We start from the raw sequence: 26,452 nt of genomic DNA, 5'->3' as shown, positions 1-26,452 counted from the left end.
TGGCTTTCATTCGATGCCCTGTCCATTCTGTGATTTCACGTGAATAAATATTCTCTGATTGAATGTACTTTTCTTGTGGACATTGGATAATTATGAGTTGAAATTGATTAATAAGAGTTGCCTTGAATATTGAGAGTTCCACAATAGTAACTTACCTGCACATCCACACATAACGAACTTCACAATGATCCCTTTGCTCTGATATGCCAAAAAAAAAAAAATCTGATATCACAAAATCATGACAAATACACTTTCATCCAATTAATTACAAAAACTTATTGACCAAAAAAATTAAGGTTTTTTTTGCTTTCACAGTCGTGTTTATGTGAGGCCATGAACTTACTGATCACTGTTCATAACCCGAATTGATTGACATGAAAACATCACATTGGTAAAAGGTGAGCAGTCACAAATGAAAGGTGACAGTTCACAAAGTGTAAAACTGTGAATTAAATATTTTTGATGTAATTCTGTGCTCTCGTTCCTTTTGTTCACTTTCTCTTCTCTCCATGAACCCCCGCTCACCCCCACCCATGCTCCCATGTATGCCCCTTGCACGTTTTGACTTGAGAATCCATCGTCCGGGACGAGTCCGATTCGCGGACACACATTTCCCATACTGGGTGCAGTTGGACAATTCCCGAAGAATTGTTCGAAGTCCGAAGAAGAAAGTCCGAAGAAGGAAATACAAATTCTCCAAATCAGCGTCCACATTGTCAGAGATTGAAAACTTGCTTCGGTCGCTGTGAACGAGTCGGTCGTGGAATCTGCTTTGTGCGTCACGATGAACGGGTGTGCGTCACAATGAATGGGTGTGCATCACGATAAACGGCTGTGCGTCACAATGGAAGGCTGCACGATATTGTGACATCATTACGAGCACAGCCTGTTCCCAATGAATAATCCGATTTTTTTTAACACACGGTTTATTTTATTCTAATATTTGTGTTCACTTGCTGTTCTTCATCAACTCTCAAAACCCACACTCAAGTGAAACAAAACACAAGTTCGAATGTTTGAAAGTTTGTATTAATGAAATTCCAATTTTACAACAACGATCAACTCGGTGGAAATTGTTTCGTGTTTTAAATTCAAGATTAACTAGAACTGCCACTTTATAACTGCTGGCAGTGATGACCGGGTACCCAGACGTCCGCATTTGACACAACGTGAGACTTACTGCAGATGATAGTTGCAAAGTTTCACTTTGATAGGATAAGTGGTTCCAGAGAAAACATTATTTAATAGTGATACAAATACAGGCCTGCTTCGAAACAGCGCGGGACATACGAGTGACGAACCGGATAGCACAATGTGTTCAATCTAGTTATTACGTATGCAGTTAGCCCTTTTTCCTGGGGACATTGTCGGTATCAATTGAATTGCTATTACTGTACCCTGAAATGCATGCAGGTGCAGACAAGTGAGCCTTCTGGAAAAAAACATCTAAAAGTTCTCAGATTCAAATAATTAAATAATTCTGGCTGCCAAACCACATGGCTGATCAGGTTGAAATTTTAAACCTATGTTTCACATGTCGGCTCGATTACAGATGTGAAGTTTCGCATATATAGACGCAGCGGTTCCAGGGTAAACATTAATTAATATATATCCTTCAATCCAACATGGCTGCCAAACCATGTGACCTATCAATTAGAAATTAACTAATTTGTATTCACTGCTCGTGTGCAATACATTTGTGAAGTTTCCCCTTGATCTGTCCAGCCGTTCTGGAGAAGATGTTTGAAGGTTTTAGGGTAAATTCAATATGGCCAGCAAACCATGTGAACTATCAATTAGAAATTAACAAACTTGTGAAAGGATGTCGGGGAAAGTGTGTGTGAATTTTTGCCTCAATCTGTCCAGCCGTTCTGGAGAAGATTTTTAAAATTTCTTAATTTCCAATCCAAGATGGCTGATGAACCAGGTTTCCTATGACATAAATTTATATTCTGCTTCGAATCGTTTCGTGGAACACGTGTGAAGTTTTGTGTTCATCGGATAAGGTACGTTTTTCTATCCAAGATGGCCGCCAAACCATGTGACTTGACGTCATAATCTTTTCCGTATATGCTGGCATGGGGGTAGATTACAGTTGCCAAGTTTCACTTTGATAGGTTATGTGGTTCCAGAGAAAACATTATTTAATATTTTTCTTTAATCCAACATGGCTGCCAAACCATGTGACGTATCAATTAGAAATTAACAAACTTTTCACATACATATTGCACACACTTGGTGAGTATGTTTCCCCTTGATCTGACCAGCCGCTCTGGAGAAGATGTTTGAAGGTTTTAGGGTTAATTCAATATGGTCGCCAAACTATGTGACCTATCAATTTGAAATTAACAAACTTGTGAAAGGATGTCTTGGGGAAAGTGTGTGTGAATTTTTGCCTCAATCTGTCCAGCCTTTCTGGAGAAGAAGATTTTTTTTTAATTTATTAATTTTCAATCCAAGATGGCTGACGAACCATGTGACCTATGACATCATAAATTTACATTCTGCCTCCAATTTTTTAGGGCAGGGGTTCTTAACCGGGGTATCCATACCCCTTGGGGGTATGGGAACTAAATGCTGTGGGTATGGGACTCGATCTCTGAATATTTGAAAATATTTGATTTATTAATTTATCGTTGGTTAGAATGTTAGAATATAACTTGCACTGTTATTCAATATTTAAAAAGCACACATTAAGATCTCCCCTTAATTTTCATGAATGAAATAAGCAGAAACAAATAATGATCTTTCTAAAACTAAATGATATTTGGCAACCCTGACACGAACGTCTTTCGACTCTTCCCCTTGTTTTGAATTTGATTATCATGGGGGTCTTAATATCATTTTGCATTTTTTCTCATTGAAGCCCATTTTAATTAATGATGCTGCGAGCACTGGTTTTCCTCATGTGACATGGTTCTGGTACCAATTAATTGTTTTAGGAACGACACACATGTATTACTTATTATTAATATTTTTTTTAATAATTATCGGATACTGTTGTTCCACAAAAATCATGTGTTGTTTGACTTTTCATGACTAGTATGCATTGAACAGTTTTTGTATGTTTCTTTCATAGATTTGTTGCAAAATGTCTGTCAAGAAATGGAAGTGGAATGATTCATATGTTGGTTTTGGCTTCACCTGTATGACAGAACGAGATGGAACTGAAAGACCCCAATGCATGATTTGCAATTTGGTAATGAGCAATGGCAATTTGAAGCCATCAGGACTGAGAGAACATCTCGAAAGCAAGCACAGTGATCGAGTGGGGCAGATAACAGCAATTTTTGAGAGGAATCTTGCAAATGATGATACAAGCATCAAATTTGGCACATTTGTTCTCCAGGGGATTCTAATGAAATCTGCCTGATTGGCCATTTGAAAATCCAAATTTGAAAAAAAAAAAGTCAAGATCATGAATCAATGTTGGATGCTGGCTGAGATTGGTGAATGTTTCAGAAACGTCATCAAAGACGTTCCAAGTCTGCCATGCAGTTTTCTTTCCTTGACCGCGGAAGGCAGACACGACGTCACATCCAGTGAACGCATGGAAGTATAGGATCCCTCCAGCTTTCTCAGGCCCGATTGCAGAAACTACCTCGTGGACTGGAATCCATCGCGCCTTGGCTACTTGGCCAAAGGCAATCCACATGTTCTGAAGACCGAGTTCCTGTAAGGATGGCAGTACAGATATTGCGATGACTAGTACGTCCGTGTCATTAGCTTTCATGATAATGGACTTGCTGCCATCCGTCGTTGCATGCCTGGAGTGTACAAATATTCGAGTGTCAGCTTCTTCATGACAACATGGAGACAGCATCAAGTGACTTCCTTGTGTTGCTTATGGCATCTCCTTTTGTGACAATGACTGTGCTTGTCGTCTGTGCTTCACACATCTTTTCCGCAAGGAAGTGAAACAACTCAATCTTGTTGCTGTCATCTCGAAGAAAGCTTCTCCAGTTACTTGGGGTCTTACTGGTTCCTGTCACTCTTCTTCTGATTCCTTGCTTCCTTTTCGACCTTGCCTCGGACTTCAGACTTGACTTCTTGCACACATCAAACACTACGTCCACCCTCTCGTACCTGGCACCATAGGATTCCACCTTTGGGATGATGTCTTCTTTTGCATAGTCATCAAATATCTTTGAAGTGCGTGGAGGTAGGGCATTGATAAGTGCTGAGCCATCAATGATGACTGCATCTCCCCTGCGTTCTCTGTCTGGGATGTTCACTTGTGCTTCAAGAATTTCAGCCAGCTGTGACTTCAAATTTTTTTGAAGGTTTTTTTTTTTTTTGTCAAATTTTTCAAAATTTGGATTTTCAAATGGCCAATCGGGCAGATTTGATCAGAAAGCCCTGCAGAACAGAAATGCCAAATTTGATGCTTGTATCATAATTTGCACGATTTTCTATTATCTACTACACTATTCAGGACTCACCTCAAATGTTTACTGAACGAACCTCAAATGTTTACTAAGCACCAAACGAGCAGAAATCAATCAAACTGACATGGCCGTGACCTGACGGTCGAGTCTCTTAACGTGACCGTGCTCGTCGTCGTATTCACCACAGGCTTTCTTGACCTTTGTGACGAGATCTCTCGGAGGATCAAACTGGTGACCCGGGGTTTTACATGCGAGGAGAGCTCGTGACCTCTCCTCACGTGAGCACGTGATCAATATTGTTGGGAACTTGTGAGAAGATGCTTTCCTCTTCGGTGTTACTGTGAGGCAGGACAAGTATGTGCCGAACTTGTGTAAACAGAAGATCAAATCGTGGCTCCCCCGTCTGCCCTTTGTCATCAACGGTACAAATCTGGTGTTGGCTTCACGGTTCAGGGGATTGCCTAAAGATCTTTGGGTCTTGAGTTTGTGCTCCTGTCGTTACCGTTGCAATAACACCAAGTGGGTTGACTCGGCCTGTCATCATTCCAAGGTCGACCAAATGAGTATCAGCTCACTGGTAATAAGCGGCACAATCACACTTGCAGAAAAATGATGCAGCCAACACGACAGGCTGCAGATGAAACAACAACATAAACGATATCTCATGCCACAAATGACCATTCCAAATTTAAATGGGAATAAACATTAAATAAATGGGATACTGCCTTCCAGCCAAGGGAATAGGATGGGACGCTGCACTGTACTCGTACCTGTAGCTTGGCAGCTCTTTGTCATAAAAGGCCCTGTCACACCTTGACGATTTAGCCAACGTATGCCTGACGAATGCAAAATTGGGCTAAAACGCTGGCACACATCGAATACGTTATGGGTAAGTTTGTATACGTTAAGAGCACGCTGGCATACATCATTGTACGCTGGCATACGTCGTCGTTCGCCAAGCTGTTAGACAAATTTTCCATGCTTGAAATTTCGCGACGTATGCCAGCGTATGACTCACACGTTCCACATAACACTGGCATAACTTGTAGGCACGTTACGCGATCGTTGACATACGTCGACACACGTCACTTGTAAGTTACTCATAAGTTGAAACACGTCGAGGTAATGTTTAGCGTACCCGAAACTTATTTCTAACCTATGAGTAACGTGTTGTCGGCACGTTACGCGATCGTTGACACAATTCGACACACGTTACTTGTAAGGTACTCATAAGTCGAAACACGTCAATGTCATGGTTAGCATCAGTGTTCCAGACTCCCTTTTTTTTTTTTTCTTCGGTATGACTGTCATGTTGACACTTCGATCGTTGGTGCGGTTATAATATTGTTGTGGTTGACGAAATTCGCAAACCACCATTCAGGTCCCTTAGGTGAGATATCTCTGTAAGTATATGTGCAGTTCGGCCCAAACCCGTTGTTTAGAGGGAATAAATGTCATTCATGCGGGCTGCGACCCCTCTAGATAGCCGTTTTTCTTTTACTATCTTTATTTTGGACCAGCCGCCATTACGACCACCACCAACCACGTCTCAACAGCCATCACACAACAACCACCAACCACAACGCCGCTTCACAACAACAACCACCAACCACAATGCCGCTTCACAACAACAGCCACGACCTTTACCGTCACAACTCGCCACCATCGCATCACCACCATTCTTGCGCCACTTGTGGGCACCGATACTGGACTCGTGCAGGGCGCGCACCGAGCAGCGTGTTCAGAAACATCACAGACTTTCTGAGGAAAACGGATCAAAAACGACTCACGCCCACTTCTGTTCCGTCCTATCGGTGAGCGTGGGGCGATTTGGCCCCGCCTCCAGTACGTTGGAGTGCGGTCGCTATATGCAAATTCATGGATCAAAAAGCATTCGCGCCCACTTTTCCTCGGTCCAATGGGGAGCCAGTTAGAGGTGAAGGGTCGGAGGTAAAGGGTCAAAGGTGAAGGAACGAAGCCACGGGGGATATAAACGGCCGCGCTCGCCAAACAGTTCAGTTCGGAGGGGAGAAGTCAAGAGTTCGCAGTTGGGAGTTCGCGGAACCAGTGAAGAGTTGGGACGAGTCAAGAGAGGAGACGGAGAGGGCGATCGGACGAAGCTGTGGAGAGGCGGCGAAGGCGGTTGAGGGGGTGCTCGCGTCGGATTCGGGGAACTGCGGAGGGAGAGGCCGGCGGCGCGACCGAGGTCGTGGTGGAGACGCTCGTCGCGGGACCCGAGACAGGGAGGTATCCTCCTTCCCCCGGAGCATCAACAACCCCCTCCTGTTTCCCCCCGCGCTGAGATAGTGCGACAAGGGGGCCCCTTTCCCACCCCCTACCAGACACTGTCCGCGAGGCCCGCGGAGTTGGGGCGCCACCGCCACTTTGCGTCTCATCATCAGACGGGTAGGCCCGACGCGGTCTCGGCCCCATGCCCGCCTCATCCTTGAGGGTGGTCCTTTTCTTTTGCTTTGGGTTTATGTGTTGTCGGCGCCGTCTGTGAAGTAAAATTGTATAAGTGTTGCCGTGTGCTCGGTAGTCGGATAACTCTGCATTGTCTTCTTCTTTTATATTTGCTTTTTGTGTAATATTGTGTTTCTTCTTCTTTTACATTTGCTTTTGGTGTAATTGTATATGTGTGCTTTCCGTTCATCGCGAAATAAATGTGCTTATTGTTGAACTGTTTTCCCGTTTCGCTTCGTCTTTTCCTTTATTGAATCTCCATCTTACTTCGCGTAAAGGGTTGGTCGTGGGCTAAAACGCCCGATAATTAATCGAGCCGTCGGGGCCGACGATAACACCGCTCGGTTATCCCGATAGTACGGAACGGGTCGCTTAAAGTGGCCCGTGACCGAAGTCGACCTGCGGCGAGGTGCGATCGCCCGGTCTACCCTCCGTGTGGGTACTTAGGTAGGTCGAATTTGGCGAGCAACCCTATCCCACGCGGGGGGCCGATTGGCACGATCGTGGTGAGGCCGAAAGGTCCACCCGTGACTAGTTCCCGGCGTTAGTCCGAGAGGGTCACGACTGGATTGTCCGTCCGGTGGGCGACGTGCCGCGATTCGAGTTACGTGGCCGTTCGCACGCCGGCGGGCGCGAATCCGCAACAATATAATATAATTAAAAGGCTGCCGCTCAACGATTTAAATCATAACCGTCATACCGAAAAAAAAACAAAAAACTAGAGAGTCTGGAACACTGACGCTAACCATTACCTTGACGTGTTTCGACTTGTGAGTAACGGACAAGTAACGTATGTCGACGTGTGTCAACGATCACGTCACGTGCCTACAACTTATGCCAGCGCGTGCGGAATATGTGTCGTACGTCGAGAAATTTTCAACATGCTGAAAATTTCTCGATGTACTCGGCGTACAATGACGTATGCCAGCGTACTACGACGTATGCCAGCGTACTACGACGTATGCCAGTGTGCTCAACGTATACAAAACTTACCCATAACGTATTCGACGTGTGCCAGCTTGGTTCGGCAAATTTTTCATACGTCGGCATACGCTGGCTAAAACGTCAAGGTGTGACGGCGGCTTCACACTTCGACGTCTATGATTTGAATCGTCGAGCCGCAGCCTATGAATAGCCTACGCCACGTGATCGTCGGCGATACGCTGCCGCGCTATGCATGTTAGACTATCGTTGGGCATAGGTTGTGAACGCCGACAACACGCTCAGCATTCGTTGGTATAAGTTATCTATATGTGATTAAAACGTTCTGTGTACATTACTAATACGTTATGCATACGTCCAACACGTTATTATACGCCCAAAACTTTTTTAAAAAACATTAATAGTTCAGCGTTCGCCAGCGTTTTACATACATTTTGAGACCTTGCCATACGCTGGCGAAAACATCAAGGTCTGACAAGGCCTTAAGATGGAATCATGTATCTTATTTCATGTTTTTTTAAATTAGAGTTTGAATTTGGTAATTTGTGCATTCCTTGAATGAATGAAATCCTGATGTTTGAAACACTTGAAAGTACAGGTTCTGATAATTATCACGCAGTGGAAGAGGGAATTGGAAAGCACAGATCGATTGATTTGTGGTGACGGCAATATGGTCGACGTGATCGGAAGTCAAGTGATGCTGCATGTGGACTCCTGGAGGACGTCGACGTGGTCTTCGCTGAAGGAAAGCTCATGACGTCACACAGCCAATAAACTAGACACTGGAGTGATTGATACCTTGCATGTCTGCTACAGGTCTATCAGTCTGTGTCACAATCCTTGTGAGTGGAATGGAAGTGAAACATTGTGTTTTTAAAATTGATCTTGTCAAAGGAAACATCTCTCTGGCTGTTGTTGGAGAACCACTTCAGCGCCGTCGAGTCTTGCATTTCACTCAGGCCGACTGGCAGGGACTTCAGGCAGCCATCAAACTTCTCGACTGGTCTCCCATTTCTACTTTTTCTGACAGCAACTCATCCTGGGAATTCTTTCAAAGAAGCTTGCTCTCTCTCTCATGCACAGATTTATCCCATCTTGTCTTCAGTTGTCCTACCCTTTCTCTCACCCATGGTACACTGAAGCTTGTGGCGAGGCAGTTGTCCTGAAACAACTTGCCTTCACTTCAGGGAAGGCTAATCCAACTGAGGGTAATCTCAGTTCCTTCCACAAAGCTCGGAACAAGTGTGTATCTCTCCTCAGGAGAGCCAGAAAACAATATCTTTCTTATCTCAAGTCTGAACTCTCAAACCTCTCCTCCTGAAATTCCTGGTGGTGTCCAATCAAATCTGTTTCTGGTGTTTGATTCCCCCCCACCCATCCCCTCCCTTACCTCAAATGGCTGCACAGCTGACACTGCATGTGGAAAGACTAAATGCCTGCACTCTGTGTTTGCTTCTCAATCTTGTATCCCAAACCCGTCGCTTTCTGTACCCACCTTACCCAGTCATACCCAGCTGATCCTGGACTCTGTGTCCTTTTCTCCTGACAAGGTGAAGAGCTTGCTTTCAAACTTCGACTCTGATTCTGCAATCGGTCCAGATGGCATCAGCCCACATGTCTTAAAAACCTGCTCTGCTGCTCTTGCTCACCCTCTCTCTGTTCTACTCACCCTCTCATTTGCTCAAGCTCATCTGCCATCTGCTTGGAAATCAGCAAACACTACTCCCCTGCATAAAAAGGTGCAAAAACAGATCCCTGCAACTCCAGACCAATCAGCCTTCTCCCAATCATCAGCAAGGTTATGGAATCCATCATCGCTTCAGACATTAAATCCTTCCTCTTCTCCAATGGCTTGATTTCTAATCATCAATTTGGTTTCAGACCAGGTCACTCTACCCTGAATATGCTACTTCTGCTCTCCCAACAATGGATGGAGATCCTCAATGCTAGACATGAAACCAGAGCCATCTCCCCAAACATATTGCGTGCCTTCGATATGTTCTGCACCCTACCCTGCTCACCAAACTCTCTTCCTATGGTGTCCAAGGATATGCAGGGTGCTCAAAGTCTGCCATCAACCCCCTTCTGGTAAAACTACCAAAATAAAGAATCACTGCTCACCTTCACTCTTTCATTCCTCTTTTTTCCCGCCTTCGGAACAAACTCCCACACTCTCTTCAATCCCACTCTTCCCTCCAGGTCTTCAAAACAGCTATTCACCACCATCTCTCATCTTCCCCATCCAAAACCATGCTCTTTTCTACCTCTGCTAATCCACTCCAAACCCACCTCATTCAAATTCCCTGCTTTCCTTCCTGCAATTCCCTGTTGTGTAAGGACCTGAAAGTCCCTGTAGTGTCCATCTTGTTTAGCCTGTGTACCCCACCCCATCCCTCTACCTTCCACAGATCTCCTCGTGTCTCTGTTGCACACTTTTTTTCCCTTCCCTCTCCCACCCCTCTTGACTCCTGCTCCCCTTGTTGTACGTTGTGTGTTTGCTCTCATTCAAGCCTCGACAGTGTCAACAAAAAACCCCCCATCCAGGCACAGCCAATTGAGCCTTTTTCAAAAAAATAATAATAATGAAAAACAACATGAAAAATAACCCAGATAAAAAATAAATAATTATGGCTGCCAGACCGTTTGTCTGATCAAGTTGAAATTTAGAACATGTGTTCTGCATCACCACGAGATCACAATTGTAAAGTTTCATGTTGATTGATTAAGCGGTTCCAGAGAAAACGAAATTTAATATTTCTCTTCAATCCAAATATGGCTGCCAAACCATGTGACCTATCAATTATTGCTCAACAAAGTTGTACAACCTTGGCTTGGGGAACATTTTTCTGAAGTTTCCCCTCGATCTGTGCAGCCGTTCTGGAGACGATGTTTTTTTAAGTAGGTTTTTTGGGTTAATCAAATATGGCTGCCAAACCATGTGACCTATGATGTCATATGTGTGAACCTTCTATTCTTCCTGGATAGGCGGTCATGCATGTAAAGTTTTGCCTCAATCTTCAGCCACTTCTGAGAGAGAAGAAGATTTTTGAAGGTTTATTTTTTTTAAACAATATGCTTGCCGACTCTCGTGACTGATGACGTCATCTTTTTTTTCTGTGGAAAAAAAAATGGGCCACCCACCAGCAAGGCGTAGCTTGCTCGCACGAAACCCGGGAAGGCGGGGTTTCTGCCTGCTTGGCACGTTTGGCTCAATTGTAAATGCAAAAACGTAGGAATAGGTTACAGGGGGGCAATTACATACTGGGGGAACTTTTTCTTAATCCCTGTCGAATTGACTCCGCACCACCCCTCGTGTGGTGACACTGAACACTGAAGCTCACAGTCTCCCTGTTTAATTGCATCGAGATGTCTCCTCCATGTCTCCAAACAACCACATTCAACACTAACTTTCCTATTAAATTCCTCAATCTACCCCCACAACCATAACAACATCATCTTGAAAAGCCACTCACCGAACATGGTGATGTCATCTTGAAAAGGAACCCACCAAACGTGGCAATGTCGTCTTGAAGGGCCACCCACCGAATGTGGCAATGTCGTCTTGAAGGGTCATCCACCGAACGTGGCAATGTCGTCTTGAAGGGTCATCCACCGAATGTGGAAATGTCGTCTTGATATCACCACGTTCGGTGGATGACCCTTCATCTTGAAGGGCGACCCACCGAACGTGACGATGTCACCTTGAAAAGCCACTCACCAAACGTGGTGATATCATCTTGAAGGACCATCCACCAAACGTGACGATATCATCATGAAAAGCCACTCACCGAATGTGGTGATGTCATCTTGAAGGGCCATCCACCGAACGTGATGATGTCGTCTTGAAGAGCCACTCACCGAACGTGATGATGTCATCTTGAAAAGTCATTCACTGAACATGGTGATGTCATCGTGAAGGGCCACTCACCGAACATGGTGATGTCATCTTGAAGGGCCACCCACCTAACGTGGCAATGTCGTCTTGAAGGGCCACCCACCTAACGTGGCAATGTCTTGAAGGGCCATCCACCGAACGTGACGATGTCATCTTGAAAAGCCATCCACCGAACGTGGCAATGTCGTCTTGAAGGGCCATCCACCGAACGTGGTGATGTCATCTTGAAAAGCCACTCACCAAACGTGGTGATATCATCTTGAAAAGCCACTCACCAAACGTGGTGATATCATCTTGAAGGGCGATCCACCGAACGTGACGATATCATCTTGAAAAGCCACTCACCGAACGTGGTGATGTCATCTTGAAGGGAAACCCACCGAACGTGGTGATGTTGTCTTGAAGGGCCATCCACCGAACGTGACTATATCATCTTGAAAAGCCACTCAACGAACATGGTGATATCATCTTGAAGGGCCATCCACCGAACGTGGCAATGTCGTCTTGATGGGCCATCCACCGAACATGACTATATCATCTTGAAAAGCCACTCAACGAACATGGTGATGTCATCTTGAAGGGCCATTCATCGAACGTGACAATATCATCTTGAAAAGCCACTCAACGAACATGGTGATGTCATCTTGAAAAGCCATCCACCGAACGTGGCAATGTCGTCTTGAAGGGCCATCCACCGAACATGACTATATCATCTTGAAAAGCCACTCAACGAACATGGTGATGTCATCTTGAAGGGCCATTCATCGAACGTGACAATATCATCTTGAAAAGCCACTCAACGAACATGGTGATGTCATCTTGAAAAGCCATCCACCGAACGTGGCAATGTCGTCTTGAAGGGAAACCCACCGAACGTGGTGATGTCATCTTGAAGGGAAACCCACCGAACGTGGTGATGTCATCTTGAAGGGAAACCCACCGAACGTGGTGATGTCATCTTGAAGGGAAACCCACCGAACGTGGCGATGTCGTCTTGAAGGGCCACAGGTCAGGTCAGGTATGGGAGCATGTGCCAGAACAGCACGTCGCTGCATCCACTTTCCGCCGGTAATCCAGGGGCCTCTGTCTGGCCATCCCCCAGGCAGATGCCAGGCCCATCCCCATCTCCTTGAGATGATGGTCAACCTGTTGCAACCATGAGGCACGTGGTCGACCCACTGGCCTCCTCCACTCATGAGACTCCCTCGCTGAGAGAATCTGGTGAGCAGGATCAGACTCAGGAAAACGAGCCACATGTCCATACAGCCGCAACTGACGCTCACGGACTATGCAGGTAACAAATCTCATCCGAGTCTCTCTCAGCAACCGCTCGTTGGACACAAAATCCGACCAGCGATAGCCAATGATTCTCCGAAGAGACCTGGTACCAAAGGAATTAAGTTTCCGTCTCAGATCCTTGGTCAGAGTCCAAGTCTCGCACCCATAGAGCAAGATTGGAAGTACCAAGGACCTGAAGACTCGGACTTTCGTCCTCCCGCACAGGTACCGGCAGCGCCACACCCCATGATCCAGTGAATCCATGACTCCCCAGGCCCGACCCAGACGTCTATTGACCTCTGACTCGCAGCCAGCAGAGACATGAATATCACTGCCAAGGTAAGTGAATCTCCCCACGACCTCAACATCCTCACCACAAACAGACACAGACAGGACAGCAGCATCCAAGATGTCACCGAAAGCCTGGATCTTAGTTTTGACCCAAGAAACCCGTAATCCCAACGGCTCCGACTCCTCATTCAGCACCTCGAGGGCCCCCAAGAGGATGTCTAAAGTCTCCGCAAAGATGACTGCATCATCTGCAAAGTCAAGGTCCGAGATCTTGACATTCCCAAATGACGCACCGCAACTTGATCTCTCCGACATCCTCCCTAGAATCCAGTCCATACAAGTGCTGAAAAGTGTGGGGGCAAGTACACATCCCTGACGAACTCCAGTAACAACTGGAAATAAGTCAGAGATGGTACCACCACACTTCACAGCACTCTCAGTACCAGAGTAGAGTTCAGACATCAGATCGATCAGTTTTGGTGGCACCCCACGAAGACCAAGAATCCTCCAGAGGACATCCCGATTCACTGAATAGAACGCTTTACAGAGATCAACATAGGCTGCAAGCAGCCCCTGCCGAAACTCTCGCCTGCGTTCGGTGAGGACACGAAGTGCAAGGATACGGTCAATCGTTGACCTCTTTGGTGTAAAGCCTGACTGCTCTGGACGCTGGTGCTCAAGCAGATGGTGGCGAACCCTATCGAGAATTATCCGAGCAAAGACCTTGCCCGGCACTGAGAGCAGCGTCACCCCTCGGTCGTTGTTGCAGTCTTGGCGATCACCCTTCCCTTTCCAGAGAGGGACAACAAGGCCCCTCTTCCAGTCAGTTGGGATGATGCCTGTGTTCCAGGCAGAGCACAAAACTGCATGCAACGACACGAGTGCAGCATTTCCACCAGCCTTGAGAAGTTCGGCATGGATGCCACAGATCCCTGGAGCTTTGCCCCGTTTCAACTGGTTCACCGCAGCCCGTGTTTCCACAAGCGTAGGTGGACCACAGTTGATTCGAGGGTCAGCAACAGGGATTGTAACACCCTTGACGTCCAACTCGACAGTTGGGGGATCAGCCTGGTACAACCGCTCAAAGTAACCGGCCCAGCGGGCCTTCACTTCAGACTCCTCTGTCAAGAGCCGACCACTCTCTGCTCTAACTGCAGTGCTCCGAGGGATGGGCTTGGATGAACGTAATGCGCGAATTCCCCTGTAAGCGGGAGGAGAATCACCTGTCCACAGGTGATGCTCTACCCCCTCACAGATTCCTCGCACATAGGCCTCCTTGTCCACCCTCAGTGCACGTGCAGTTTTACGCCTCAGCTCCCTGAACAGCTCAGCTCTGCCATTCAGCCTGGCCCTGCGACTCTGATCAATGGTATCCAGTGTCCCTTGAGAGACAAAATTCTTCTTTGCCCTGCGGTGAGCTCCAAGGCATCCACCGGCAACATCAAGGACGGTGGTCTTGAAGGCGCTCCACAACTCTTCAGGACCCCCCAAAGCACCCAGACCCACCAAGTGTCCACTCAGCCTGTTCGCAAACTCCTCAGCTACTCTCTCATCCCTGAGCTTGGCAACATCCAGCCTCGGCTGGGATGGTACCATTCTCCAGGATTTAAGGTGCAGCTTTAGAGTTGCTACAACAAGCCTGTGGTCAGTATTGAGGAACTGAGCACTCCGGTAGACCCTGCAGTTCTGGATCATCCTCCAACGACCGTCAATGAGGACATGGTCAATCTCCTTTGCCACACCGCCAGCGTTGGAATACCAAGTCCAGCGATGAGCTTGTGGGCGCTGAAACCATGAACCAGCCACCCTAAGTCCATGACTTCTTGCAAAGTCAAGGAACTTAGTGCCATTCTGGTTCATAGTTCCTGACCCATGGGGACCAACACACACCTCATAACCGTCCCTATCAGTTCCAGTCGATGCATTGAAATCCCCCAAGACTAGAAGTGTATCTCGTCTGGGGCACTGATCAACCACAGACTCGAGTGTGGCGTAGAATGCATCCTTCACGGTGAGATCACTCGCCTCAGTCGGAGCATAAACAGAGACCAGGGAAATGACACCTAAGGAGTGACGAATCCTTAATCTCATAATACGCTCGTTGACCGGTGTTACCTCAATTATCATTGGGGTCAGCTTATTTGACACAGCTACAGCAACTCCTTGGGTATGGTAACCATCAGAGCGACCAGACCAATAGTAGGTGTAACCACCCACCATTATCTCTCCGTAATCCGGTTTCCGAACCTCAGAGAGAGCTGCAATCCCGATGTCCAAACGCTTGAGCTCAGATGATAACAGAGACAGGTGATCATCCTCTCTTAGGGATAGGACATTCCAGGCACCCACCCGAAGGGACCGCCTCAGGTTAACCCAAGGAGACCGCCGTCTGGTGGACGACACCTCAGCACCACTCCGACACACTCTCCCGCAATCTGACCCAGGGATGTTACCCCGTGGTTTCCCTCCTATCAAAGATTGGGGGTCCCGAAGGCTTTGCCCCAATCCCGTCATCCGGTGAGCTGCCCTGCGAAGGGAATCTGCACAGGAGGTACTCCCACGGAGTGGGTTTTCAGATTTTTTTGCGTTTTTGCGTTTTGCGGAATGAAGGGTTTTACGGTGGCCAGAGTGCAAATCCTGCCACCAACCTCCTAATAAGAAGTAACCCAACTGCAGGAGGACGTCCGCAGACACAGTTGGGCACTAGATATGGATGGCCGTTGGCTCACAAGGAGCTCCTCCGCCCTTTGACAGGTTTTGTTTTTAATCCTGCTGGGTGTCCATATCCAAACACCCTCCTCACCAGAAAACCTGGTGGGGGAGACGGTTTAGTCGCCGACAACCCGACCATGGAACAGGTTAGTACAGGTTTACATGGTACCTGTAGCAGGTCACAGATCGAACCTGACCTGACACAGGGCCACCCATCATCATAAAGACTAATGTCAAATAGACAGAAAGGGGTGAAAACATAACCTCCTTCACCTTCAGTGGCGGAGGTAATTATCAGAAGTGTAAAAGATTGTTAATTATGGATATGAACTTTTTGATCACATTCCCGTACACTTGCCAGGTATCCGGTTGCTCTGGGGTTCGTTCTGCTCCATCTCTCGAGGTCAGCACTCCTACCTGTCGCGTTCTGGGACCATTCTGTTCTTGATTAACATCAAAGACCTTTCTTCATAAATGGAAAATATCACTTTGTAGATGACTCCACACTGTGCAGGACACTTCCTTAGTTTGAGCTCAGGCAGGGTGCAGCAACATTCTTATTTGCCAATCTCAAGAAAACAACCAACTGCAGTTCATCTCCCATGAACAACTTTTAATTCAATCACAACACATATTCTCATTTTATCCTTCCAGAAACACCGGATTGCAAATCCCACAATTCATTTTTTGTTCAGCCTTTGGGAAAGGTCTGTTCTCTGAAGCTCCTGGTCGTGACACCATCATGGAGACCCATCTTGGGCACATCATATCTCCAAGATTCTCTCGTACCACCTAAAAATTCACCATTTAAAAATATCATTTTACATTTTAAAATGTATTGAAATCCTCCAAAATTAAAATATCTTATTGGTGTCGATGTCAAAAATGTTCAAATATTTATGATAAAAATAAATAAATATTTTTCAAATAAAGAATGTCATCGTGAATGGTGCAGCACATTGTGACGTCATAAAGTGTGAAACGGAACATCTTCGTCGTGTTGGCCCGATGACACACGGACTGCGGGCGCCACCATGCGGACCTCTGTTCTGTATATCGTGGCCGTGGGATTTTTTGGGATTTTAAACCTTTCTTGGATGCCTTGGATGAACAGTTCTGAACACCAACCTCATGAGGGACCTTCGATCATCATCTTGAAAAGTCTCGAACGTCTTGCTCTGGTCATGAAAAAGGGATGGGGGGATTTGGAGTCATTTACTGGGTTATTGTGTGTGAATTATTTTTTGTGTGCACAGTCGAGGCTCGTGGAAGAGCTTGGACCAGTACGCTGAACGGATCAGGATGTAACAGGACGAAAGTGCAGAGGGTTAAGTTTATCCGCTCCACTTCTTCACCGTTAGAGTTTTGATAAAGATTTGATGATACACTGATGACGTCATGTTTGCTTTCGGGAAGGAGTGAAATTGTTTGTTGTGGTTATTGGAGAGGGAAATCCTGGTGTCAGCTTTACGGTTGGGGTGGTTGGTTCTTCTGGTCTTGAGTTCAAGCCCCTGTCGTGACGTTGAACTAACACCGGGTGGGTTCACATAGCCTGTCATCTATCTGGGGTTAGCAAAATCAGTGCCAGCTTACTGGTAACAGGGGCACTGCATCAGTGGCACAGCCATGTTTCCAGAAATGTTGCAACCAGCAGCCACAGGCTTCATACCAAACACCATTGGATAGGGAAACATGAAAAAGAAAATGTTCTTCTTGTGTTCATGTGATGTGGACATAAACTCGATCCATGGACCACAATGACCTCTGACCTGCACATCATGTGTTTGAATACACATGGAATATATTTTAAATAATATCAAAATCCTCTAAAATTAAAATGTCTTCTTGGGGTTGATGTCAAAAATGCTCAAATATTTATGATAAAAATCACAATTTTTTTTTTCAAATAAAGAATGTTTCACAATAGAATGCCAAAGAAAGTGGTGCAGCACATTGTGACGTCATAAAGTGTGAAACGGAACATCTTCGTCGTGTTAACCCGATCACTCACGGACTGAGAGCGCCACCATGCGGACCTCTGTTCTGTATATCGCGGCCGTGGGATTTTTTGGGATTTTAAACCTTTCTTGGATGCCTTGGATGAACAGTTCTGAACACCAACCTCGTGAGGAACCTTCGATCATCATCTTGAAAAGTTTTGAACGACCTGTTTTGGTAATGAAAAAGGGATGGGGGGGATTTGGGGTCATTCGCTGGGGTGCTGCATGTAAATTATTTTTATTTGCACAGTCGAGGCTCGTGGAAGAGCTTGTGGAAGAGTCGGACTGAATGCCATCTCGTCCAGTCTTGTAGCAGTGTCAGAGTCGAAGGTTGAAAGAACTTTCTCCACCTTTTTCAGGTGCAAAAGACACAGAGTCCAGGAGCAGTGGGGTACAACAGGCAAGGATGGGAACAACAGGGGAGAGCAGAGTCGGCCGTGGTGCCTTTTGAAGAGACAAGGGATGTAAGGGGAGCGTACTCCAGAGATAGACTTAACAAGGCACCACTCGGTTTTCGAGGAGGGAGACAAGTTTGAAAGTTCATTCTTGAGAGTGGAAGAACATTCTTTGGTTGTGGGAGGTGATTTTGTTGTGCTTGTTGATTTGATCATTGTGGATAGTTTGGTTGTGGTGTTTGGTTTGGTACAAATGTCCTCATTAAAACGTTAATTTGTGTTCAGTACTGAGAGTGGAACTCCATGTCCTGGTTAAATCACCCCAACCCTCCTCCCCTACTCTTCACTGCACACAACCATCAAGAAGACCAACGTGATGATCGGCATCTGTTTGGAAACTACCGTTATACAATCCCTGGTTCTTTCACCACATGATCTTGAATGCCCTTTTCTAACATGTCATTTCCAGGTTGGTCCTGAGAACAAAGTTCTAAAAACGTGTTCAAGAGAACCACCAACATGGACCCACCCATGGCGTCCACAAAACCAATGGATGTGTCCAACAAAGGAGTTTCCAGGAAAAGCATCAACTCTGGATGATCTATCTGAGCAGAGTAAGTAGATGTTTTGATGATTGATCAGGAGATATTGTAGATAATTGATTATTTTGTTTTGTGAAATTATCAGTTGTAACAGTCTTGATTTGTAGGACAGTTACCTTTGTCAGATAGACACAATGGGTGATGCGGAGTGATATGGTGGGACTGACAGTATGGCCTCACTGGAGTTTCCCACTCGCCTCAAGCTGTCCAACCTGGGTTCAGTTCTCGACCCAGCTATAAACTGTCATCCTGGAATTTCACAGGCTGGGTGATTCATCGATGTGTGTGCCATCCTTCGGATGGATGTTAAACGGGCGTCCCCTCTGCCAGCATTCATCGGTGGACGTTGTAGATCCCACGGTGTCCTTCACAAATTGTAGACGAGACGAGCCATTCCCAGCACCTTGAACAAATTACAAATTATTGTCCTAACCAACAGAGGGCATCAGTAGAACAGCCGTGCCCTCAGCCAATGATGCTCCCCCGCAGCCTGGTGCTGTCCACAAACGAAGGAGAAGAATAACAGATCATGTGTCAGCGCTTTGGGTCGATGTGCACCACAAGGTTGTTTTCTTTCCCCCATTTTGTTTTCTTGACATATAAGTGACTGCTGCAGTCTTTCTACAATAGAAATCAAATATTGTTTGGAAAGTTCTTCCCAACACTGTTGCAGAAGTTCCCACAAATGTGTTGCACTTGAAGGTTGCTTTGCTTTCACCCTTCTGTCCAGTTCATCTCAAACCAGCTCGATGGGGTTTAAGTGTGGAGACTGTGCTGGCCATTCCATGATTTGAAGCCTACCTTCTTGTTCTTTTCTTAGGTAGTTCTGACATAACCTGGAGGTATGTTTTGGGTCGTTATCTTGCTGTAGGATGGACCCCTGACCAACAAGGCAAAGACCAGAGGGGATTGCATGGCACTGCAAAATGCTGTGGTAGCCCTTTTGGTTCAGGGTGCCAGTCACTCTGTGCAAGTCGCCGACTCTGGATCCAGCATAATAGCCCCAGATCATCACGCTTCCTCCTCCATGTGTGACAGTTGGTGTCACACACTGAGGAACCATCCTTTCGCCTACTCGATGGCGTACAAAAACTGCGTGATGAACCGAAGATTTCAAATTTTGATTCATCGGTCCATAAGACCTTCCAGTTTCCAATAGTCCACTGGCGGTGCTTCATGGCCCAGGCAAGCCTCTTTTTCTTATTTTGCCATCTTAGCAATGGCTCTCTTACTGCCACTCGACCTGTTTCAAACCTGCAGCTCGAAGTCTTCTCTTCACAGTTGAAACTGAGACTTCCTTACTTCGACCAGTGTTAAGCTGTGCTTGAAGCTGCTGTCCTGTGAGCCACCTATCACACAAGCTGTTGACTCTCAGAAACTTGTCTTCTGATTGTGTTGTGGCTTTGGGTCTGCCAGACCTCTTCCTGTCAGTTTCCTCCAGTTTCCAAGTGCCTTTTGATGGTGTGGGAAACTGTACTCACGAACACCTTGGCCTCTTTGCAATTTCTTTGAAGGAAATACCTACACTTTTAAGGGTTATAATGGTCTGTCTGTCTTCCTTTGTTGTCTTTTTCTCGCCATTATAAAAGCAATCTACTCCTTCCTGCAGTGCAATATTGTCCAAATAATACTTCAGTGGGTGTAGCAACACAGTCTGTTGCAACACTGCTTTTATACAGGCAGAGGGTTTGCAACTAATCAACAAAAGTTGGGACACCTGTCGCAATTGTTTGCATCAACTGTCAAGGCTTAATTTTCTTCCATTGCTGCAGAACAGCTGCAGTTGCTAACCCATTACTTGTTCCTTGAAAAGAGCCATTTTTTTAGCAACTCTGAAATTTACATTATTTTTCAGTTTTTGGTAACCGAAACTTTTTTTTGTTAATCTCTGGCAGTTTACTGCTTAGCTTTGTACCATTTCAGGTTATTCACTGGAATTGAACTGCTTAAATTTCAGGAAAAACGGGAGTGTTCTAAACCTTTTGATCAGGAGTGTATATCCACACGATGTGTAAATAACCCTCTCATCATGAGTATTGTTTTATTAATTTATGTATCTCCACATTGTGTGTAAATAACCCTCTTATCATGATGGTGTTTAAAGATGGTGTTTAAAAGTTATTTTTTTTTTATCCCAATAAAGGTTATCGTCGCATGCCTGACTCGCTAAGCCGTCAAATTATGGAAAGATTGTTGGTGGATGGCCGAATATTACGGTTTTGTGACTTTGATAAAATAATATTAAATAATTGCGTGGAGAAATGGAGATTTTTGCTTCAGTCGACGTTACGATTTTTGATGGTTTGGTACAGAATCATCGTAGAAACTTCTGGTTTGCGTCGCTACCTTCTCTCGAGACAGCTTTTATTAGACAAGGTCAGGGGTCAAGTTGACGATTTCGTAAGTACCAGTCTATGACTGCTTGTTTTATTAATTTGTGTAGATCCACATTGTGTGTAAATAACCCTCTAATCATGATTATTATTTTAATAATTTGTGTATATCCACACTGTGGAAATAACCCACTTGTCATTGTTATTATTTTATTAATTTGTGTGCAAATAACCCTCTAATCATGATTATTATTTTATTAATTTATGTATATCCACATTGTGTGTAAATCACCCACTTATCATGATTATTATTTCATCAATTTGTGTATATCCACACTGTGTGGAAATAACCCTCTTATCATGATTATTATTTTATTAATTTGTGTATATCCACACTGTGTGTAAATAACCCTCTTATCATGATTATTATTTTATTAATTTATGTATATCCACACTGTGTGTAAATAACCCACTTTTCATTATTGTTATTTTATTAAATTGTGTATATCCACATTGTGTGTAAATAACCCACTTATCATTATTATTATTTTATTAATTTGTGTATATCCACATTGTGTGTAAATAACCCACTTATGATTATTATTTTCTTAATTTATGTATATCCATATTGTGTGTAAATAACCCACTTGTCATGATTATTATTTTATTAATTTGTGAATATCCACACTCTGTGTAAATAACCCACTTATCATTATTATTATTTTATTAATTTGTGTCTATCCACATTGTGTGTTAATAAGCCACTTTTCATTATTATTATTTTATTAATTTGTGTATATCCACATTGTGTGTAAATAACCCACTTATCATCATTATTATTTTATTAATTTATGTATATCCACTTTGTGTGAAAATAAACCACTTATCATTATTATTATTTTATTAATTTGTGTATATCCACATTGTGTGTAAATAACCCACTAATCATGATTATTATTTTATTAATTTATGTATATCCACACTGTGTGTAAATAACCCACTTATCATTGTTATTATTTTATTAATTTGTGTATATCCACACAATGTGTAAATAACACACTTTTTATTATTATTATTTTATTAATTTATGTATATCCACACTGTGCGTTAATAACCTTCTTATCATTATTATTATTTTATTAATTTGTGTATATCCACATTGTGTGTAAATAACCCACTAATCATTATTATTATTTTATTAATTTATGTATATCCACACTGTGTGTAAATAACCCACTTATCATTGTTATTATTTTATTAATTTGTGTATATCCACACAATGTGTAAATAACACACTTTTTATTATTATTATTTTATTAATTTATGTATATCCACACTGTGCGTTAATAACCTTCTTATCATTATTATTATTTTATTAATTTGTGTATATCCACACTGTGTAAATAACCCACATATCATCATAATTATTTTATTAATTTGTGTATCTCCACATTGTGTGGAAATAACCCACTAATCATGATTATTATTTCATTAATTTGTGTATATCCACATTGTGTTTAAATCACCCACTTATCATTATTATTATTTTATTAATTTGTGTATATCCACATTGTGTGTAAATAACCCACTTATGGTTATTATTTTATTAATTTATGTATCTCCACATTGTGTGCAAATAACCCACTTATCATTATTATTATTATTTTATTAATTTGTGTATATCCACATTGTGTGTAAATAACCCACTTATCATCATTATTATTTTATTAATTTGTGTATATCCACATTGTGTGTAAATAACCCACTTATCATGACTATTATTTTGTTAATTTTTGTATATCCACACTGTGTGTAAATAACCTTCTTATCATTGTTATTATTTTTTTAATTTGTGTATATCCACATTGTGTGTAAATAACCCACTTATCATTATTATTATTTTATTAATTTGTGTTTCTCCACACTGTGTGCAAATTACCCACTTATCATGATTATTATTTTATTAATTTGTGTGTATCCACATTGTGTGTAAATTACCCACTTATCATCATTATTATTTTATTAATTTGTGTATATCCACATTGTGTGTAAATAACCCACTTATCATGATAATTGGGCCGCCGAAATAGGTGACCCTTATTGTCAGTAATTGGGTCGCCGAAATAGGTGACCCTTATTGTCAGTAATTCTGTCTGTTTGTTTGGATGTTTGTCCGTTTGTCATCAGCATAATAGGTAGTGAACATGGGCTGATTTTGACCAAACTCGGGTGGTAGGTACATCTTATGACCAAGTGCTTTGGAAATTGTGATGGTTGCTCGGGATGCTTTGGTTTCCTTGCAACAACCGAAAAACCTTCAAAATCGGTACCGTTCATGCGAAATCAATTCCGAAAGCCATTATCCCATGGAGGGTTATGAAATTTGGCACGACTGATCTTCAGGTGATGCTCTATCAAATATATTCCGGTTTTTGTGATATATGGAATACTTTACCCGCAGTGCCCCCTACATTTAGGGTATGTGCGAAAATTGAAGGCCCCCTTGCGACCAGGTGAGTGTATTGATACGAATGAAACTTTGCACGTTCATGGTACTCAATGAGTACTACAACTTTGTTTCAGGACATATTGACCGATTTCGCTTAGGTCAGGGGTCAAAGGTCAATTCGTGCAAAAATCGACAATTGCGAGAGCTGGAGGTGCCTTCGCGCCAAATGCTACTCCTCCAAGGGTTATGGTCGGATGGTCATGAAAATTCACACGAATCGTCTAGAATACATTGTGCACAAACGACCGAGCCGGATTTTCTATTTACATCTTTGTTCACCCACAGCACCCCCTCAAACTTTGGGGATTTCCGATTTCAAACCGCATTTTCGGTACTTTTCATTAAAATGGATACCGAATAGTTATCAGTCGATGGAACTGGATGAGATTTGATATGCATAATCTTAAGGTGATTCCCTATCCACTATATGACATCCATTTTGCTCTATACCTTATCGTGTCCATGCTCGGTGACCCATCACCGCCTTCTGGCTTGTCATGATTATTATTTTATAAATTTATGTATATCCACAATATGTGTAAATAACCCTCTTTTCATGATTATTAATATTTTATTAATTTGTGTCAGGGAATTATATTGTAATCGATAAATATAAAATACATGAACTCATTTTGGATGAAATATATATTTCAACACTTGCACTGGATACAAATACCATTTGCACGAGTTCATGCAGAATCATCGATGGTATGATTGCACAGGATGTCCACATTGAAATGAAACAACTTTGAAACTTTCTAAATTACTGTTGAATTATGTAAATAGAGGAATATTCACACAGTTCAGAATCAGGATGCTTGAGTTATATTTGGTACACTCATTCAAACGGAGCAGGAATTCCGAAGTTTTTGATGGTGAATCATTTTGGTTCTTTTGGACAATAAAAATGAATGAAATGAAATCACTCCATTTTGTTGCATCATTTATTTCTTTTCCCACACCACAATCCACCAGATTTGGTGATGAAGAACAATCTGTTGCAGCGATTGGGGGAAGTAAAGCCCTCTGAGAACAAAGCCTCAACCTTAGCTGTAAGTTTGGGCAAAACAAATTTGAGGGTTCGGGAGGGAAATAGGGAATGGGGAAGGAGTAGTGGGATTGGGGTGAGGGAAGTAGCAAGAGAGGTGGTGGAGGTGTGAGGGGGAGAGTTGGTGGGGTGGGTGATGGGAGTGAGGAGAGTGAGGAAGGAGTAGTGGAGTTGGGGGGATGAAGATGGGAATTCCAATGAAGGATACACATCTTATAACTAGTCTTCATTGGATGAGGAAGAATGAACTTTCGAACGGCTGACGAGTGCAGTCGGACCAAATGGATGTCCTCTTGAATTCACCTTTTTTACGTGATTATTTTGAAGGTTCTTCTGGAGAGTAAGGTTCCCAACACGATGCCATTGAAGGCTCCAACAGGGACTCCGTCGAAGCAGACAACACTGAAGTGTCCAGCAGCGGAGCCTTCCTGCAGTGGAAATGTAAATCTGGACGAGAGCCCTGCACCTGGTAAAGATGTTTTGTGTTTCCTGTGAAGTTTCCTTTTGATCCTTCTTCATTTCATGATGTTGTGAACAATCATTCATGAACAGCAGAGCCACAAGTTTATTGGTATTAATTATTTATAAATTATTTTGTGTTTGGGTTCCTCATGATTCATGTTTTGACAAGGTGATGTTCGCTTCATTATGTTTACACTCTCACACTTGGGCAATGACTGTCACCATTTCATACCACAATGAGGAACTTAATTAAAACAATAATCAAATTACGATGAGTTTCCCTCCATTTGATCTTGTTCATTAAATATATTCTTCATTTTGACACGTGTCTCCCTCATCCCATAGATGTTCAGGAATATATAGAAGATGACGATGTGAAACATCACCTCCAGTATGAGGAAGAGGAGAACGTGGTGGATGCAACTTGGGAAACCATGCTTCATGTTGTGATGACATTGTTGGAATTTTTATTTGTTCTTGATTCCTTCAAACAATTGTTCAGGATCCTTGTGATTGGCATTGGGAGGGTTTTTCAATCAAAAACAGGGAATCGGAAGAGGAAGAACAAGGGACGGAGGTGCTAAAAATACCAATGAGTTCCTTCTCGGTGTAGATCCTGAATTAGTGGGACTGGGATGGGAATTCATAGGGACTGGGATTGGGAATTTATTTATTGGGACTGGTGACGTGACACAAATTTATTGAGACTGGTGACGTGACACAAATTTCTTGAGACTGGAGACGTGACACAAATTTATTGAGACTAGAGACATGACACAAATTTATTGAGATTGGAGACGTGACTCAAATTTATTGAGACTGGAGACGTGACTCAAATTTATTGAGACTGGAGACGTGACACAAATTTATTGAGATTGGAGACGTGACACAAATTTATTGAGACTGGAGACGTGACACAAATTTATTGAGATTGGAGACGTGACTCAAATTTATTGAGACTGGAGACGTGACACAAATTATTGAGACTGGAGACGTGACACAAATTTATTGAGACTGGAGACGTGACACAAATTTATTGAGACTGGAGACGTGACACAAATTTATTGAGACTGGAGACAGGAATGGAATTCTATACTTGGTGAAATGTTTATCTCAATAAAAATGATCATCATT

The 26,452-nt window shown here is 43.5% G+C and overlaps 1 protein-coding gene across 11 annotated transcripts in view; it reads left to right on the top strand.

Moving 5' to 3' along the window:
- The window catches only part of LOC147023941 (uncharacterized), an 85,517-nt gene extending 59,065 nt beyond the window's left edge, over positions 1-26,452 (top strand). For 10 of the 11 annotated variants that reach the window (XR_015060453.1, XR_015060446.1, XR_015060452.1 and 7 more), the window contains 3 exons: positions 24,784-24,860; positions 25,184-25,325; positions 25,664-26,452. Coding sequence is in view for 1 of the 11 variants with exons in the window: in XM_085889988.1 (XP_085746114.1) it covers positions 17,998-18,144; positions 18,834-18,978; positions 24,784-24,860; positions 25,184-25,325; positions 25,664-25,902 (750 nt within the window). In the remaining 10 variants the exon portion in view is untranslated. Of the gene's footprint in view, positions 1-17,981; positions 18,145-18,833; positions 18,979-24,783; positions 24,861-25,183; positions 25,326-25,663 lie in introns of those variants that run through there. The other variant, XM_085889988.1, reaches the window with a different exon arrangement.

This window comes from Eptatretus burgeri, chromosome 7 (genome assembly GCF_056783735.1).
Source record: "Eptatretus burgeri isolate ZD-2024b chromosome 7, Ebu_testis_v1, whole genome shotgun sequence".
NCBI lineage: Eukaryota > Metazoa > Chordata > Myxini > Myxiniformes > Myxinidae > Eptatretus > Eptatretus burgeri.
This window is presented reverse-complemented; position numbering and strand designations above follow the sequence as displayed.